Raw genomic sequence first — 20,243 nt, forward strand, 5'->3', positions numbered from 1 at the left:
GCCTCAGCCATCACAAGCTTTGTGCGACTCCCTCAATTCTTTTTTTATTGATAAAATTGCCACAATCAAAAACAATATTCCCCCTACCACTACGTCTCACATCAGCGCCCTTCCTCCTTCGAATCCCCACTCCCTGAATGTTTTTCCCCCGATTTCTTTAGACACCTTCCGCTCTCTACTTTCGGCTGTGGGCTCAGGCTCTCCCAAGGATTGCTGCCCCCCCAAATCCTTAGAGATGCCTTTATGGCATGTCCTGACCCTCCTCTGGACCTCCTAAACCGTTCACTCTCCATAGGCTCTGTCCCCAATGCTTTCAAAAGCGCTGTGGTGGTACCTATCCTGAAAAAACCCGGTTCCGATCCCGCGGTACTGGGCAACTACCGACCTATCTCCCTTCTCCCATATCTTGGGAAGGTCTTGGAAACCTATGTCACCCGTTGCCTGAGCTCTTTCATCGAGGAGACTCATTTCCTCGATGATCAACAGGCAGGTTTCAGACCCTCCCACTCTACGGAGGCAGTGGTGACAGCGGTCATGGACACGCTGAGACAGGGGGCGGATAAGAACTTGGCCCAGGCCCTGGTGCTACTTGATCTTTCGGCCGCTTTCGACACGGTCGACCACGACATTTTGGTCGACCGTGTCAGAAATGCTGGGATCTCGGGCCTGGCCCTGTCTTGGATTGTGTCCTTTCTCCAACTTCGGACCCAATCTTTACACCTATCCTCCTTTTCTGCCCCTTCCACTTCACTTTCTTGCGGTGTCCCCCAGGACTCTGCCTTATCCCCCCTTTTGTTCAATCTTTATATGCAGCCTCTTCTGGTCTCCCTCCGTCACTCTTCTGTTACCACTTTTAATTATGCAGATGATCTGCAACTTATCTTTCCTATCGACTCTTCTCCTCTCTCCCGCTCTAATTTCCAAACCACCATGCTTTCCATCTATGAGTGGATGAACTTCAGCCAGCTGAAGCTCAATCCTAGTAAGACAGAGCTGGTCCTGATAGGTGGGCCCCCTCATCCTTGGACTTCCAACTTCTGGCCTCCTGCCCTCGGCCCCCCCCCTTGCCCAGTTGACTCCGTGAAGAGCCTAGGTGTTGTCATCTCCAGCGATCTCTCGATGCGGCCGCATATTAATGCTGTTACCTCGGCCTGCTTTTTCCATCTCCGCAGGATCGGGAAGATCCGAAGGTACCTGTCCCCAGAGGCTCTTATTCTTGTCATCTTGGACCTGGTCACCTCACGCTTAGACTATGCCAACTGTCTATACGTGGGGATTCCAGCCTACCATCTTCAACGACTTCAACTGGTGCAAAACCAGGCTGCCAGATTAATCTTCCAGCAACCAAAACATCAACATGTCACCCCGCTGTTAAAAACCTTGCACTGGCTCCCGGTTGCGCAACGATGCATTTTCAAACTTGGTTGCACCGTTTTCAAATCTCTTTTTGTTTCTGCTCCTGCTTTCATTTCTCTCTGCCTACACCCTTACACTCCTCCCCGACACCTTAGATCCTCTGCCCACAATCTGCTGGTCACCCCTAGGTTTAGACGTAAGAAGCACGGTGGTGCTGGCTTCTCCTTCCTTGCCCCATTCACTTGGAACTCCCTTCCCCTCCCTATTCGGCTCACCCCTGACTATCCCACTTTTCGCAAATCTTTAAAAACTCATTTGTTCCGTCTTGCTCCCGGTTAGCTGTCCACACCCCCTGCGTCCTATTCCACTGTCTTCGAGCGCCAAGAAACCAATTGGTGTATGAGCGCGGTATTAAAGTTTTGTAACATTTAACATAACATAACTATATATACCTACTGGTATATATAGCACGTATTACGTGCTACATGTGATCTAACTGATGGCGAGGGGGAGGCGGGTCTCACTGCGTTATAAAAATGAAAAAGATACACTGGATGATTGCATGTGAACAAGGGCTTGTGAAGCCCAAAACGCGTATTGCCCTCTTTTACCAGCTGGCTATGCAATAAAAGAAACCTGTGAACTGACTTGGTGGTCCGTCTCCTGCCTTGCTTCGCCGGTCCGATTGGGGATTGGAGGTGGCGTTGTGGAGTTTTACGCATATATATATATATATATATATATCAATGTTGCTTCTATTGAGTAAGATTAAACCTAATAAGTGCAGGCAAATGTTTTTTGTATTACGTGCTATATAAAAGATTGTAGCATATCTAGCATTTTTTACAGACAATAAATAGACTGACATATCTTACATCGAGAGAGAAAGTAAAAAACACTTTCAAATCTTTGTCTCTTTAACAACATATGAAGTAATACACAATAACATGTATATTTCGTCCATCTGACGGATTGCAGGGTGTGGAAGTTAGTTGTGAGGTTGCATCTGTGCTCCTTTGTCTCCGTAAAACTGCTTGCAGCAAGGACACCACTGAACAGAAAAAGAATTAGATTCCCCATGAAGTGAGACACCATGCATCTGGTCATGTTCTAAAGGAAAATAATAACCCTCTGAAGCTCCCCACCACACACCACACTGAATGCTATCAGGCACCGCGTGTGTATCCCGGCGTCTGCACATGGCACTGGGACATATAGAGCATGTTTTTATGAAGTAGTCCTGGAACCCGGATCTGATACAAGAATAGCTGCAACAACGGGATCCTAGCCAGTTCCATCTCTGTTCTAGCACAGGCACTGGCCAAAGATGGCGGACACAGAAGTGGCCATCCAGACACATCACACTCCTGTTAAGATCTTGCTAAGTGGACACATGCTGGCAGGACATTCCATTTCACTGTAGCCAGGGAAATGCCTAGCACCACTTAGCAGGCAGGATTTTGAGTGTATACCAGTTAAACAATCTGACCTAGTGGTCATTGATGTCACAATCACTACAGTGTGAGACTTGTGAGCCACATGCCGGTTGGACATCAACGACCATTATGGAAGCCAAATAACAAGACACAACAGAAAACAACGTGCAAAAGTCAAAACCCTGGGCAGAGGTCAGGGTTTTTAGGTTGGTGATATAGATGGCCACGGAATAACTGAACACTTATCTTACACCATTACCATGGTAACCCCATTGCAACCATGGAGACTGGAAGGGGTAGAGGAAAGTTTGACATGAGCTTGACACGGAAAGTGCATTAGCCAGTGAGTTTCAGGGACTTCTTTACAGACTAATATCTTCCAAATTAAGGGAGTAACATACTATATTGTTCATTATAGGTTTGGCATTCAATGTGTAGGAGTGTGTAGACATATGTATAATGTCTGACTGGGGTACAATGTGGATGGTTAGAAGAGGTTTGGGGTTTTTTGGGAAAGAAACAATTGGGGAATGCAGTACCTTAATGAGTTACTATAGACTTAAAAAATACTGTGCATTTATGGTACGCTATCTTCGTGGACCAGAAGGGCCCAAAATGCTGCCCCGGAGAGGCTGGAAGTGTGCTTGTATATTCAGGTGCAATCAAGTATCTTCTGAAAAGAGCTCACCTTTGATTTCTCAAAACACTGGAGCTCACAGAAATCCGGGTGAAAAACGAGAATGCTATCTCATCTCTAAGCTGGATGGAGTAGAGAGATTGACATTTATGATGTCATGGGTAAGGCACGTCACTCAACCTGCAAAGATTTTTTAGAATCGCACACTACTCTAGAGAGAGCTGGCCACACTCGGGGTGCCTAGTGTTGGGCCTAAAAAAAGTGTTCGACACGCTTGAATGGGACTTTTTATTTGCCACATTAGCTAAACACGACCTAGGCGAGGACTACGTAGGCTTAGTTAAATTGCTCTACACGTGTCCCACGGAAAAGTTCAAGACAGGCCCGTATGTCTCCAAACCAATCCCTATTGGTCGGGGTACGCTGAAAGGCTGCCCCCTTTCCCAGGTATCGTTCGAGTTGGCCTTTGAACTACTGGCTGTAGTACAATGGCAGACTGGGGAATCCTCTTGGTGACGGGTTGTATGCGGTATCCCTATACACCGATGATCTTCTGATATACTTACGTGATCTTCGACAGCCATGCGACTCAATAGCAAAGGCACTCTCAGATTTTGCCGCTCTGTCCAGACTGCACATCAACTGGAGCAAGTCATGCCTCTATCCCTTTAATGGAACCACCCCAGATCCTACGCTCAAAGTAAATGACATGCCGGTACGCTGGCAACAGACTACATTTCAGTACCTGGGAATCCGGATATATCGAGAACCGCTTGATCTTTTCGAGGGTAATTACACCAGAGCAGTAATGGCACTCAGATCACAGATGGCATTTTGGTGCGCACTGCCTATTGCTACTGTGGGCAGAGTGGCGCTATTGAGAATGGTGGCACTTCCACTGCTTCTATATCACTTTGCAAATATGCCGGTATACATTACGGCTGCGGTGTTCCACTCTTTTGAAGTGGACATGAGGCAATTCATTTGGCATGGCAGCTGAAATAGAGTAGCGTTAGCCAAGATGTACCTGCCCGTGGATGGTGGTGGAGTGGCAGTCCCACATATGGAGCACTATTATCTGGCAGCACAGTTGCAGTGGGTGGCCCGCTGAATTAGTGAGAGGCAGCTTGCTAACACTGCTACACAGCAACCGGGCTATACCCAAGTACAGATAGTGTCCCTGTTTCATCCGGGTAGGAGGGGGCCGGGTCCTACCCAGCAACTGGTGAAAGTAGCGTACGCCTGCTTCTGGCGAGTTCTGCGACTCACCAAAGAGGTCACCAAATATGCACCCTCTCTTCCGATACTGGGCGCACCGAGACAGCAGCAAGTAACTACAGCAGCTGAGCTGCGAGCATGGGATGACGTGGGACTCCAGACGTTGGGGTACTTATATCAAGACGGGCAGCTACTCCCATTTGACACACTTGTGAACGACTATGACCTACCGCAGGGCCAGTTTTTACTGCACGCAGCTCTCATTAGAATGTTGATTAATCTGGGGTGACATGACAGAAGATTTAAAAATGCACTTAACACTCCAGTACCTGCATATAATGGGTGCGGGCCGGCAGCTTGTCAGGTGGTTGGCGGAGTCATTACGGACACATGCAGCAGCCCCACTAGAAAAACTAAGAGGGCACTGGGATGCAAGGACCGGGAATGGGCAACAATATTAGAAAGCCCTACCTACATACCAGGGAATGCCAGGTTTAGGCTCATACAACATTACATAACATAAAGAGCTTACATGTTATGTTATGTTATGTTATATGTTTGCTTGTAGCGCGCACTGATAGTCAAGACTGTCCTGGCGCGGGAGAGGATTCAGATATCAGCTAAAAAAGCATATGGTCTACATAGTTTGCCTAAATAGGTAGGTTTTTAGCTGTTTTTGAAGTATATAAGGTTTGTCGTGTGTCTAAGATGATCGGGGAGGTTGTTCCACAGCTGGGCGGCTCTAACCACCAGAGATTTCCCCCCGAGACGAGCTCTCTTGAATCTGGGAGTGACCAAATGTCTCAGGGTGGCAGATCTCAGTTGACGCGGAGGATGGTAGAAGGCAAACCTATCTCTTAGGTAGGACGGACATGGGCCATGTAAGGCTTTAAAAGCCAGAGTCAGGATCTTGAAGCGTACTCTGAGAGCTACTGGAAGCCAATGAAACTCTGAGAGTTGCTTACGAACACTAAGACTCCTGGGAATGTTAAATAAGAGCCTTACTGTCGCGTTCTGGACCACTTGTAGTTTGTGAAGCAGAAAGTCAGGTGCGCCAACATAAAGGGCGTTGGCGTAATCCAGACGCGAGAGGATAAGTGCTTTGGCCACTGTTTCTTTAGCTTCTTGGGGGAGAAGGGGAAAGAACTTCCGGAGGGTGGTTAGGGTCCCATAACAGGTTCCCGCCAATCGCGTGATTTGATCTCGGAAGCATAGGTCGGCTCTGAACCAAATCCCTAGGTTCTTTGCGACCCCGCAATTCCCAGTGGGACAAGGCAGTCCCCTGCGCCAAATGGATTCTTTAAAGGCTGCTGGAAAGTGTCCGTACAGTAGAATCTCTGACTTGTCCTCATTGCATTTGAGACAGGCCTGGGCAAGCCAGGCAAATACTGAGGACAAGCACTGCTGGACTCTCTCTGTACAGAAATTATTCTTGTCCCACGTGAAGAGAAGTTGGGTGTCGTCGGCGTAAGCCATCGTTTTCGCACCCAAGCTCCCAGCAAGATAGACAAGGGGGGTCAAATACACACTAAAGAGTAGGGGACTCAAAGTCGACCCATGAGAAACTCCTGTATCTACCCTGCTGTTCGAAGAGTGGTAAGGCGGAAGCCAAATTTGTTGGAACCGGTCTGTGAGAAAGGATTTGACCCATTTGAGAGCCGCGCCAGTGATGCCAATGTCCTCCAGTCTAGAGAGAAGCTGGACATGATGCCGGCCTCAATCAATAGAATATTCAATCGCATAGGTGCGCAGTGCCCTCGCTGCGAACTGGTGGGAGGAGACCTCATACACATGTTGTGGGCATACAACAAGCTGGCTACCTACTGGGAGATCATCACAACACACTTAGCGCGCTGCATAGACTGTACACTGGAGTGGAATTCGGAGATGTGCCTACTGGGACTGTACCGGAGGCATAAAAAGCATAAGGTGACAACCTGCTTTATAGACTGGGACTTATAGTAGCAAAGAACCTCAGCACTAAATGCTGGAAGTCCCCTGACGCCCGTCAGTGAAGGCATGGTATCACTCCATGATATGCTGGGAATAGGCAGAAAGCGTGGCGCTCCGGCGAGAAGATGCCCCTAGCTGTAGCCTGGGACAAAATACTCACAGACCTTCGAGGCGTGTGTCAGGAGCACTTGGAGATGCAGGAGTTATTCCATGAGACAAACAGGTCACAAGAGCACAGAGAGAGAGCCCAACAATAGCTAGAGCCCCCCCACTAAATGGACACCAATTCAGAAGTGAAGCATGGACAGCACGCACAAAGCAACCCCTGACAAGTACCCAAGATAACAGGCACTGACATTGGGACGTAAGTAAGAGAGATGTTTGTGACGTAAATGGCGGTGAGGTCTAAGACATGCACAGTAGTAGCTACAATCTTAGCCCGGTTGGATTATGGCAACTCCCTTTATCTAGGCGCCAATAAATCTTGTATCTTACGCCTCCAAAGAATGCAGAATGCCGCGGCACGTGCTTTGCTGGCACTGCCCAAGTCCTGCTCAGTATCTAACTTTTTGCCTAAGCTTCATTGGCTGCCAATAGCCAAAAGAATCCAGTTTAGGTCTCTGTTTGTAGCCCACAAAATCCTGACACAACGAGGCCCTCCGATCTTAGTGGATCTGTAGTCCAATACATCCCAAGGCGCTCTGCCAACTCTGGATTGGTGTGTATCCCCAGATTTTAAAGAGCTAGAGCTGGTGGTCAATCTTTTAAGGTTCAGGCGACCCACCTATGGAATTCCCTCCCGATCTCCATTAGAGGACTTTAGAACCATTTGACTTTTCGTAATGCTTTAAAGACCTGGCTCTTTCCGGCGTAATTGTCTCTGTTGGAGCGGTCTATAGGCATCTGTTCTTAAGGTATTGCTGGGACGCCCTGTTGCTGGGGCAGCTATGCGCTGTATAAATTCGTAAATAAAATAAATAAATATTAACACCATCTGCACTCAATATAATAACTCAGTGAGATGCAATTTGCACACCATTACCCCCATCCTATTGTTCTCCCCCCTACGAGCTAACATGTTATTACAAGAAATGTTGTGTACATTTTAGTCGAATGTTTGTAGCAGAAATATTATGTTGTTATAGCAAGTGTTGTACCCTGTTTCCTTCGGTACCAGATACATAACTTTTAGTACAAGGGTACAACTTTTGTGACAAGTAGTGACCGTAAAAGATGCAAATATGCAATTTCAGGTGTCTGTAATCGCAGTAATACATGTAAATTTGTAAAGCTAATACAAAAATGTAAACAAAACAAGTGATGTCATGGGTAAGACTTTCCCTACAGCAACAGGGTGCATTAAAATTATAACTCAGTCAGAGCAGGAAGTGATGTTCCTCCTGCATCCAACAATGCCTGTGATGTAATTTTTTAGGGTCTCTTGGGACCTGCATATTTCCAAAGGACCCTAGTCCATACTACCATGCCATTTGTGGTCAGATCATCAACACTAGTAGCAGCAGCGCATAAACAAATCAGATAACCTATTTCATATCACAACACATTAATCTAATCATGTTTTTTATGTTATTTATTTCATATGCTATTTTTATCACAGACAATAAATACATTACCGGGAACAAATATAAGCAACAAAAAATAGAAAATTGACAAAGTATCTTGAATGAACAATAGAAATTCAACATGCTTAATACTTAAAACTACTTATGCAGCATTACAAAAATATGGAGCATCTGTGCTTAGATCCCTTTCAACTTTTCAAATAGATAATTAAAGACAGCTTAACAATATCGTGAGAATCAACATATTTTTAAATAAAGTGCCTCCATCAAAGTACATACAGAGTAATATCTGGGAAAAATTAACAGATGTAAATCTTGCATAGCCCTTGGACATGACAATCAAATGCTTAAAAACACATGTGCTTTGTCGTAATCCATTTTGGGAAAGTTCTTATTGGACGGCAATGAGGTTTCCACACTTGGTTATAGACTTATAGTGAATGTCAGAGAAACAATGGGTGATGTCACAACCTCTTCCTTCTGTGAAGATGCCACTTCCTCTGGTACAATTTTACATCTTGTGTTCAGCAGATGAAAATGAATATGGAATGTAAAAACCTGAACCCAGACATTGGAATATTTCCGAGTGGTTGGAATATAAAGGTCCTTGGTTATTTTTAAATGTTTGCCTCTGAATCTGAATTTTACAGATCTTAAATTTTAGAAGCCTACCATTTCTGCCCACCTGTCCTATTCAATGCTGCAGGTAAAATATAAGGATCTGATAAATAGGCAAGTTCTTTGACCAAGGATCGTGAAATACTACGAACAAGCTTGCTCCCAAACACCTTCCTGGAATGAGGGAGGCTCTGCACTGCTACACTGCAAAGGTACAGAAATTCAAAAACATGCCTAACTGATGCAGTCAGGTCGCTCAACAGCATTTCACAACAATGCATAATCTGGGAAACAAGGCTGCCCTATAGGAGTGTTATAGGCAGGGGAAAACCCAATCAACCCTTATAGGCTTGGGCACTGTATAGTTAAGGTCAAAGTATGCTACAAGGGACTTATTTAAGAAAATGGTCAGTCTAAGTTGTGAGTTGTACATGTGTTACACACTCAGATGTATCCACAGGATATCAGTCTTAGTACACAATCAAAATAAATCGGCGGAAGGTAAAAAGAGAACACTCAGAGAAGGAAAATACATTCAGAAAATTTATATTTACTAAAGGAACATAAAGTTGGGGAGACAAATACAAAAAAGGAATTCAAGCAGTAGTCATGAACAGAGATAAGCAATAATTTCTCTACAGTTCACAACCAAAAACATCAACTCCTCGTGGATATGACAGACAACCAAAATTAATTAATAAAGAATGGTCGTGAGTTTGTGCCAATGCAACGTTTCCGGAGAGGATGGAAGTGTCGACGTTTCGGTCTAGAGGGCAGTCGTCATGTAGACCATCATCAGGACAGAATATTTCAATGCTGAAAAAACTCCCTACATTAAAACAATGAATTCAAATTACAAACAAAATATAATAAAAGTCACTAAAATCATACATACATAAAAAACTCCATTGCCTGACACACTTAATTAATGTTGGTTGTCTGTCATATCCACGAGGAGTTGATGTTTTTGGTTGTGAACTGTAGAGAAATTATTGCTTATCTCTGTTCATGATTACTGCTTGAATTAACTTTTTTGCATTTGTCTCCCCAACTTTATGTTCCTTTAGTAAATATAAATTTTCTGAATATATTTTCCTTCTCTGTGTGTTCTCTTTTTACCTTCCACCGATTTATTTTGATTGTGTACTAAGAATGCCCTTTAGGAGTGGCCTCCTAATTTTGATGGGGTGGGGAACGCCTTTGGAATGACAAGTGTTTTCACTTTTATCTGGAGTTTTCAGGTTCTAAAAGCAGCTAAAAACTCTGGGAACACTTCTCAGTGCGCCCACTTTGCGACACCATAGCAGCGCCATATTTACTATATGATGCATCATGCCGCAAGGAATGACAGATACGTCAGTATTACTGACTTATCTGTTGGCCCACAACTAACGCATAGCTGGAGTTGTGTTGGAAGCGTGATGCAACTCCAGCAATGCAGGGGGAGGGCTATGATTATAGCTCTGTGTCACCCTTACGCCTGCAACGAGGCAGGCGTAAGGATTTGACGCAGTGGTGTCCTAGAAGTGGCACATTGAAATCTTTCAATGCGGCACTTCTACGAGGCTTTGATGTGGGTGAACGCCCACCCTGCATACATTATACCTGATGCAGGTATAATGTAGCGCAGGGCTTAACGAAGGGACGCACCTGCCTAGATGCATCACTTCGTAAATATGGAGCAACTTGATGCATTATTTATACCATGCAGCATCACAAAAAGCGACGCAACGTAAATGTGGCACAAGGGCTCATAAATAAGCCCCTCAGAGTAAAAGTCTGTCCCAAAATGAGGACTTACCAACAGAATAAAACATGGAATTACAAATTCCCCTGTAAATTCCTAATTTCTAAGTAGACCTTCAGTGCCCAACTCATAATGGGCTGGATTTTCTCCACCCTCGCCGTAATTGGCATCAGTCGGTCCGATGGTGGGAAAACACCAGTCCACTTCCTGAGTCACTGGTAACGACGACCTAAGGCACCAACGTTTTCACACAAGAACATTCTCAAAGGCGTGGTCTACCACACATTAAATACTCACTAAAGGGCACATCTTAAAGCACATCATAATGCACAATTGCAGATTAACAATACCATCCATACCCTCAGGTGCATGTGTGAACTGCTTCCAAAATGCATCTTCCTGTAGAGAAGTTCACACTCAAATATTACACCTCTTGCCCCCCTCGAGTTCACCATTTTGTTGTGCTGAAATTGTGTATGTTACATTTATCCTTTTTGGTGCTCATGAGCATCCCTAAAAAGATGAAGGACTGAGCCCACTATACCGATACTAAAACGTGTAACTGTAACCTGCAGTTAGCTCTCAGATGTCTGCAGCATGTGCTTAGATCTTTGAGCAACCTTGCTGCATCACCCTATGTTCAAATGCACACTAACATCACAATCCAAACACATAGACATGAGCATGCACATTCAACTGCCACTTTTGACTACAGGAATACAGGCAAGTGGGCAGGCTTAATATACTTGGCAGCCCTTTTCTGGCTGTAAGATAAATGACTGATTGTTTCTCTGTGCTTGAAGATTGTCTGCTCATAAACCACACAGCCTCTTACCAAAATCGCTAAGCCCAAACACAACTGCATACAGATTTACACTCACAGATGCATACTTGTGAAAATAAACGAACAAATGTACTCACTTGTATATGTATACCCACATATATACACAGAAACAAACACACGGTTGCATACAAACGTACACAACACATATAGCATAAGCACATTTTAATAAATATATTTAAAAAACACAAACATACAAAAACACACTTTCTGCTATCGAGCTTGCCATGTGTAAATAGACACAGACACAAGTATACACACACTCATAGAAAGAAATACTTGATGACAGTCAGGCTTACGTACACACATTGAGACAAACGTACAGAAAAAGCCAAATTTACAAAATCATTTGTTCATATGCCCATGGGCAAGATGAATCCACTTCTATGGATGTGTCAATTTCCTTTGGGGGAGACCTGCCTCATTGGAAGCATATCTTTAATTTGTATATGGATGTACCGCCTCTGAGCACAGCTACAAACTCATTTTTATAGTGTCACATCAGACATGTCGCTCACTGCAATCTTCTGCTTTCTTGTCAATGGCCGAGCTGTTAAAACAGTTTTAGTCTGATTTAGAGTTGGGTGGAAACAGAAAATCCAACAATTTTTGTAGAAAATGCTAAACCCAAATAAAAGTCTCCCACCAAGTTTGTTTTCTTCTCTAATGTACGTTGTAGCATGTATTCTTGAGGTAAGTTGGCGGCATCGTGTTGTGCTTTCCCATCCACAATGTGCTGCTCCTCTATATGAATATGGGACCTGTACATCATGCCTTATAAGCATACATCTGCACTGTGCAAATCTTTATAAGAACCGTGCCAAAGAGTTTAATGCATCTTCACATACTTGTATTCTTCAAGCTATAACATGGGACACGAGGGACTCTACAAAAATAATTACAAAAAGCTTGACACGATACGTCTCCTTCAACAAACACAAGAACCACCGCAGTGGGCCACGCAATATGGATGGCTGCAGAAGTGACCACACGAGTAGATGCTACCAACCACGCACCCTCTGCTACCACAAAAGCACAGGCGATGCTTTGGCTGAAATCTGAATGTTTCCGACTTCTCACAAGAATGGATGGTGTTCCTTTATGGTAACCTCCAGAGACCCACCAGGATCAACTATCTTTCGGCTGCTTTAATGAATCTTTGGAACCATGCCTCCCCCAGGTTCAGTTGTCAAATGCCCCTAAGCATCTCTGCTTCAGAGAAAAGTCACAGCCACCTCTTGACTGCGCTCCCTTGGAAATTCTCACAGCTACGGAGACGATATCTGGCATCTGGTGGACAATGAGATTACAAGTCAACCATAGCAGGTGCATACACTGGACAATGAGGCCATGTCAATCCAGCATCAATAAGGTCAGAAACTGAACAGCACTAGTGAAAGTCCTCACCCCATAGTGTGGCAGTGCCTCATGCGCCTATTCAGTTCCATCCAACAAATCTTTTAATACCAGGGTTGCTGAAGACCTGGTGACTGCCTGGTATTGCAATCTGTCATGACACCAAAACAATTCAACTGTCCGACAGGCAAAAACTTCTGGTTTGATGTATTCCCTTTCAACATCAAATACCCTTTCTGTGAAATGGCATGACTGGCAGTACCAGTTGCCTGCTGCCTCTGGTGCCCCATTGACATGTCTCCCAAAAACCTGCCAGAAGCTCAGATCCATTGCCACTTATTGTCCTAAGGTTTACCATGTGACACCAATTGAAATGTAGACATCGGGCAGCTCAGTACTCCTTAGCTTCTTCCAACTGGGAGAGGTACTCATCCTCTGAGGGACTTTCAGGGCAGCCAAGCCCATTGTTCGGGGGCCGCACTGAGTGATACCGTGTCCAGTCCCCCTTGCAAAGGATCCAGGGCAACATGTCCACCTTGTAGTGCAGCTCAGGAGAAAATTCGGTGCTAATAAGGTTGGGGGCACCAGCACCCTTGCCTCTGGTAATGAGTTTCAAGCGCTCATCATAGCAGCAGTGCTGAGCAGCCAAGGTGGTGCTGTCCAAAGAGAGCATGGAGCGAATGCAGAATCTGGCACTTGGTTTGTAGATGTCTAAGCGCTCCTTGGGACCACTGGCATCCCTCCAGCGGAAGGGACGACCCTGTTTCTCATCCGGGATGGTGACTGTGCTGTAGACTGCCTCCAAGGGGTAAGAGCAGGGGCAGCCAGGCAGATCCGTCAACACCTGGCTAAGGTATTTGGTAAGGAACTCGCTCTTGCAGCTCAGCCATTTCTCACAGCTGTCCACATCTGTTAACACAAAAAATACTTGAATTAAAGGAAAATATCACTATTGTGCTCCCCACCGACTTCTGCCACTGATAGAGTATTCTACTCTAAAAAGATCTATCAGCTGCAGCAGATGTTCTGCCTGTTTACCATGATCTTACCACATTCCCTAATTAAGGAAGTTCTACTAGTACATCAACTAACTCCTAATATTCTGTCTAAATTCAGCATCAATCACAGAGCTGTACAAGTGTGTATATGAAAAATAGAAAATGTACCAAATTAGCATACTGAGCAAAGGCTCAGACAGTGAGTGAGAAATATACAATAGAACAACGAGCTTCTTAATCTTCAAAAGGTGGGTGAGGAACCTCAAAGTCCTTCATTGTTGGAAAAGATAGGGATGTTTCCAACAGTCTATGCTGGTGGCATTGAGTCTCCTAGGTTCCCCTATGCTGTAAACTTTCAGGAATAAATTGAGAAGATGTAACATTTCCACAGTTCTCATCATACATTGAGCACAGTTCTCCCTATTCTCAGCATCTGTGAGGAGATGGGCCATTAGGGGACAGAGTCAGGACATAGGACAAATTCCAAAAGATATACCTAGTGGGAGTAGAATCCAGAGGATAGCGTGGAAAAAGAGCACAGCAAAAGGTAGAAAACAGGGCACATGTGGCTAAGAAGACAGCAGGGAGCAGAGTCCTAAGTTAAAACAAACTTTGGTCTAGAGGTCTGTGATCAAAAACTAGACTGGTCTGGTCAGGATGTAACTCTCCATCTACCTTGAACTGTGAGACTGAAGGTGGATATCTTACCTACCAGTCAACTACATCAGTCTGGGATTTCACCCAAACTCCAAATCCCTCTTATCTTGCATGAATGTCATAAGGAGAGTCTACCAATGCCAAGATGTTGCAAACTTGCTGTTAAGGGACAATATAAATATGAACTAATTTGACCCAACCATTTGCTTTGGTAGCATGGATTGCTGTTCTGTACAGGTCAACATTATCTGTTAAGAGCTGCCTATGTCATGTACGGTGGCAAGACCGGGTCTATTGCACAAAGGTACTTGGCAGGCATCTAGAGAGTGAGTAACAAAGGGGCCCCAGATGACCAATTGGTAGGAAAAGGAGCAGAAAATTGGTGCTGTCCTGAACAAGAAATGAAATCTTGCAGTGGCACTATGTAATAGAATTGCTATTGAGTGTGGCTATTTTTGACTATAGTATGAGGGCAATTTAAAGCTGTTCGTCTCATCGCCTGCACAGTGTGTGTTATAATCTGTTTCTCTTCTATGACGTTTTTATGTTAAAACACAAGTTCTCTATTAGAAAGTGCTCCTGACATTTGGTGAAAGTTTTGTCTTGGAAACCTTTGTTCTGTCATGAAGTGGCTGTTCTAGGAGCTCATGAAGATAGTTCCTCACCTATAAAAAGCAAAAACCCCAAGATATGAAGGACACTGTGCTGCCTTTTGCGCTGGAGAGTTGACGGTTCTTCATTTCAATTAGCAGCCCACATAGTTTCCTTATAGGAGCATATATGGGTTGGTGCAACACAAAATAATACTTCTGTGTAGTAAGGCAGAGCATGAAGCATTGGGATGTTTCTAGGCTCTTTCTGAAGCTCTGCCATTATCACCTATGACTTTTAATCATCTATATGTAGAAAATTGTCCTGTAAAATGAATCTTTTTAGCACCTTTTTTAACAAATATTGTGAGGAAGGCCTCCTATCAGAACATTTCTAGATTGTTTCAGATTAGGCCACTCCATTAATTTAGTCAATGGAGCTTGTACTACAACATTTCCCAGGGCATCATTTAGTTGCCAGACCAACCCTAGCAGCAGATGCTCTTTGGTAGGGGTTGTTCTTCTCCTTAATAGTTTAAGTTGTGGGTTATGGGCTGTTCTTTTTCATACTCTCGGATATCAGTTATAGGCAGCTCTTCTTGTTTACAGTCTGAGTAGGAGGTTATGAGCTGCTCTTCTTAATAGTATGAGTTGTTAGTTATAAGCTGCTTTTCTCCTTTCTAGTGTTACTTACTGGTTACAAGCTACTCTTCTTCTTCATAGTGTTAGTTAATGTTAGTTGTGGATTATGGGTTTCGCATGGCAGGGCTTCCCCTTTATGGTGTGAGTCATGGCTTATGGGCTGCTCTTCACATTCATAGAGTGAGTTGCTGATTCTGGCTGTGTGGCTCTCTGTTTGGAGTATTCTTTTTCCTGCATGGTGGGAGCTCTCTGTAAACAGCTGCCATTCTCACCTGAAGTTGTATGTCTTGGTGTGGAGAGACTCCTCACCCACACAGTTGGATTTCTCAGAGTACTGTGAGCCAACTTGCAATATCAGACACTCTTGCTTGGTGTAGATAGTCTTTCTTGGGTTTGAGATGGAGCCTTGTAGCCAGTCCTAGACGAAACGGTCTACTCACCCGAGCTGAATACAGCTGTTGTGTTCTCATTCCCAAATGGTGTTTCTTCCGTGGCGTAGTCCAGATCTCCTTCTGTCCCTTCAGGAGACAAAAACATCTAGAGTAAAACCACAGGCATTACAAAAGCAGGACATTACTCATTTATCAGAGGATTCTGGAAGGGGAAAGCGGGATGGTCGAGAGGTTGTGTTCCCCAACTGTCTTTTCTGGATGGGACACATGCAACAGATATGATGCATCATGTGCACTGGCAGTCTTCAAACCTACAGGTCACAGGAAGCCATGTTATAACCACCTGCCTGAATATGCCATGTGGGTGCACTGAAAAACCAACATGTTATAGCCATGATGACATGCTATCTACTACAGAGTGGTTAATCTGTATGTTGTAAGGACATTTTAAAAAAGGAGGACCGGGTTGTGGAAATATGATCTTTTAACGCTGTATAGTATGATTATTGCAATTATGTTTAGGTTTTAGGTAAGCTGGAGTACCAAGGAATATGGAGAACAAGCAGTGTCAGATTTCTGAGTGTTCTGAATGGATGTTGTGTTAGAATGTGGAAAAAGCTGTTGAGAAAACAGAGAGAGAGATGAACCCACTCAACTGTTGACAGGAAAGGTGAGTTGTTATCAGGAGCTGTTACATTGACTACTCCTGGTTTACTTGTGGTTGACCACACAAGAGCTACACCAGTGGTTCACTTTACAAATGAATCTTATCCTGGAGTGTTTCGTCTGATGCTCCAGGGCACCCAGGTAGCATAGCCATCCATCCATCTTCTTGATATAGCACAAAAAGATGACAGACTGAGGGCGGCAGAGCACGTTACAAATACTAGGCACAGAATAACAGTGAGACAAGCATAAAAACAGAAAATGTTGGTCTTTAAAAAGATGGCGTTATCTTTGTAGTGCAGGGATTGAAAAGACTATGAACAGTAGATAGGTACAGATTACAAAAAGTATTTTAGGAAATGGATATGCCCCTAATAATATCCAAAACTGATGAGTCGGTACAGCATTCAAGTCCTTGAAGCATTCCCAAATGATGATAGTTTCATGGTGGCAAAACCTTTTGCATCTGGGGGGTGAAGAGCTGGAGCAGGGCTTGATTTCTTAAAGTTTTGTTTATATTAGAAAGCTGAAGCTTTTGAAATAAGTATTCAGATGTGCTCAAATGAATTGTCTTGTACATGGGAAGTCAATCCAGCGAAGAAAGGACTGGTGTACAGCACTAAGATCATTTTGAAGCTGAGATCATGGCTGGAGGTCTGTTAAGATGGTAGCTAGATGACATTTAAGCAGCTCTAATTGCACTGCATTTTCATAGTCTATATGTGTCATAACTAGGGCTTGGCTGGCAAGCTTAAAGTCTTGATTTGAAAGAAAAGGCCTAAGAGTACAGTGAAGCTTTAGCTGAAACCTGGAATTCTTGGCCATCTCTTTGAGATCTAGATTAAGGTGGAATAGGTTATTGATCTTGATGCAAAGAGATCACCTGAAAAGACACTAAATAGTTCTTGTGTGCTAAACTCAATGTACCCAACATTGAAGTCCATCCTCTGTCTAGTCTACGGCATCACACAACATTACATAGAATATAACAAAAACACTCCCTATAAACTGGCTGCATCATTATTCGAGGAAAGACCGCACCGCCCAGAGTTTGGTAGCAGAACACTGTAGTCAGAATATTGTCTGCCATAAATGTTGTATCCCCATTGGAGTTCATTTTAGAAACTCTACACATAATGGGACAATATTTTTGTGAACAATATTTAATACTTGATATCAAAGTCAGCCGATATTACTTGCTATGATATTCTGACATACAACCCCTCACAGCATGATTTCTTTCTGAGTAAAGAGGATTTTGTGTTCAGGTGGCACAGGATGAAATTAATTGACTGTGCATCCTGCTTAGGTGAACATTAGTGATGGAAATACTTGCAGAGTGGAGATGCTTACAGTATCATTTTCAACCTCCGAATGATGATGTTGATCAGCAACAAAATCCCTTATGCAGTCTGAGGTTGAGGGTTCTGTGCTGCTCTTATCACCGCTAGCACCAATAGAAGAAGACTGGCCATTGGGGAAACTGGGAGAATTTTGAATAGCGTCTTCAAAACAGATGACGTGTGCAGCTCAACATTGGTTGTCAAATTTTAATCAGAAAGGAAAAGGAAAACGAGACTAAGAAAACGAATTCGAATGTCCACAAGGGAGAATCTGCCAATGAAAATCAAATTCATGTTAACTATTTTTTAAAGAAATCAAAAAGCTTCTGGATGTCTTATTTGAGGACAGATTATTTGTTAAGTAAAATATTTAATTGTTTTATAGGTCCCTTTTTATACTGAAATTCCCATTGCAATACACTTCTAGAATTTTTATATATTTTGTTGTAAGAGAACAAGGAAACAGGGAGGTTGCTGCAAACAGATGAAAGGTTGTTCACAAATTCAAAATGAGCAGTTGTTGCCTTCCAAGACCACACAAGTGTTGAGTGCTGTATTTTCAATATTCAGCGCTACACCTCCCAATCAGCCCTACTGCTTATGGACCCCAACTTGCAATCCAAAAACACAGAATAGGGAGCGCTACCAAAATTAGACTGTGGTATTAAAGAAATATGAAAATTCAAAAATGAAGAATATCCAAAAGATGGACCATCAGGATGAGTGAAAAGTTCTCCAATTAGTTCAGAAAGCATGTACATAGATTTACAATCCTAAATTCATTATTTAGTATCACAATTAATTCTAATAGTAAATGATTAATGTAGGATTGTCAATAGTTGTTTGCTATATCAAATGATGTGGGGCTTGGGTTTGAGTTAACATGTCATTTGTGTTTTGGAAATTTAGTGGATATTATTCGTGATTTTTGGTAAAGATGGGCCTACGGTCCTAATTCATCAAAATAAAGTTATATTTAATGAGATAGAGTCTTGAACATAGTTTTGGCTTTTACACATTTTATGTGTTTTTAAAATTTGGTTTTGTATAGATTTGTTTCACTGGCCTGATGAAGTTCTCTTGGAAGGACGAAACGTGTTGGTTGGGCGGGGTGTTTTGTATTTTAAAGAACAAACTTTATGGAAGGCTCACCTTCACTGATTTCATGTATTTATGGACAAATTATAGACGTATCCTTACTGCCCCAGAGTAATTTTGATAGAGCTCCCTAGTCTGTTTTTTGGATTACAAGAGGAAGTGTTTTGTTGTGTGCTCCCCCACAGTGTTCCTTGGAATCATTTATGGAAATCAGGTGGGGGTCGGACTGTTTTACTGTGTGTGGATCAGCACCCAGTTAGAGCAGGCCTGGTGTTCTGTCAACTGTTAATCTAGGGTGCAAGTATATTTGCGAAGAAGTTTCTTTCCCACTCCCCTTTTCTCCACTCTCTACACTGCCACCTGGAGATATTTTTTCTCTAGGATTGTAATAAAGTCCTTAGTAGAACATAACACCAAATCTGTCCATGTTGTAATGCCACCATTCTCATCTGCTGGTCATGGAAACCAGCTAATAAACCATAAGAAGGGTGAGGGTCAGCCACACCTCACTCCTAAGAGGGCAGATCCATGCATGTACTAATTGAAATGTACATACACAGGGCTTGAAGGCTGCTCATGCAGCTGCTGAAGGCCAGAGGTGCCACGTACCTGGGCAATGGGACGCATCGCAGGTCCTGGCCTCTGTGGCAGTGCATGAGTAGCCGCAGGAGCGTGTCCTTTTCTGGTTTCCCCTACCGCAGGTAACGCTACAGGCAGCCCAGGAGCTCCATTCCGCCTCACCATCATAATCTGCAAAGGGTTAAGTAAGGGTCAGCTGCAGAATTCCAGGAGATGAAACACACAATTTAAATATAACCACAATGAGTGTGCATAGCCTTCAAAATGACAGATGTGCCAGGCCCTTCTTGGCATGTATAATGCACCAGATATCCGTAGAACACCCTTATGCAGGAACCACCAACAGCCTGAACAAGGCCTGATTTCTAAATAGGTAACCTATACCTGCAGATAGAGGTCAGCTGGCAGAATATCACCAAATCTGCTCCAATTTAAGAAAGCGATGAAGACTCACCTCTTTAAAGTACTCTACATCACACACAATACATTGCCCACCCTTAACTCAGCTTCTTCTCCTATTAATTGTTGACTTT

The 20,243-nt window shown here is 43.6% G+C and overlaps 1 protein-coding gene across 1 annotated transcript in view; it reads right to left on the reverse strand.

Annotated features, from left to right (window-relative positions):
• Nucleotides 1–10,075: 10,075 nt before the first annotated feature.
• The window catches only part of ISM2 (isthmin 2), a 103,064-nt gene continuing 92,896 nt past the window's right edge, over nucleotides 10,076–20,243 (reverse strand). Inside the window, exons 4-6 of the mRNA XM_086937561.1 lie at nucleotides 19,741–19,881; nucleotides 16,073–16,150; nucleotides 10,076–13,654 (exon numbers count right to left, since the gene is read on the reverse strand). Coding sequence (XP_086793687.1) covers nucleotides 13,137–13,654; nucleotides 16,073–16,150; nucleotides 19,741–19,881 — 737 coding nt within the window. The 3' untranslated portion in view covers nucleotides 10,076–13,136. The remainder of the gene's footprint in view (nucleotides 13,655–16,072; nucleotides 16,151–19,740; nucleotides 19,882–20,243) is intronic.

This window comes from Lissotriton vulgaris, chromosome 9 (genome assembly GCF_964263255.1).
Source record: "Lissotriton vulgaris chromosome 9, aLisVul1.2, whole genome shotgun sequence".
Taxonomy (NCBI): domain Eukaryota; kingdom Metazoa; phylum Chordata; class Amphibia; order Caudata; family Salamandridae; genus Lissotriton; species Lissotriton vulgaris.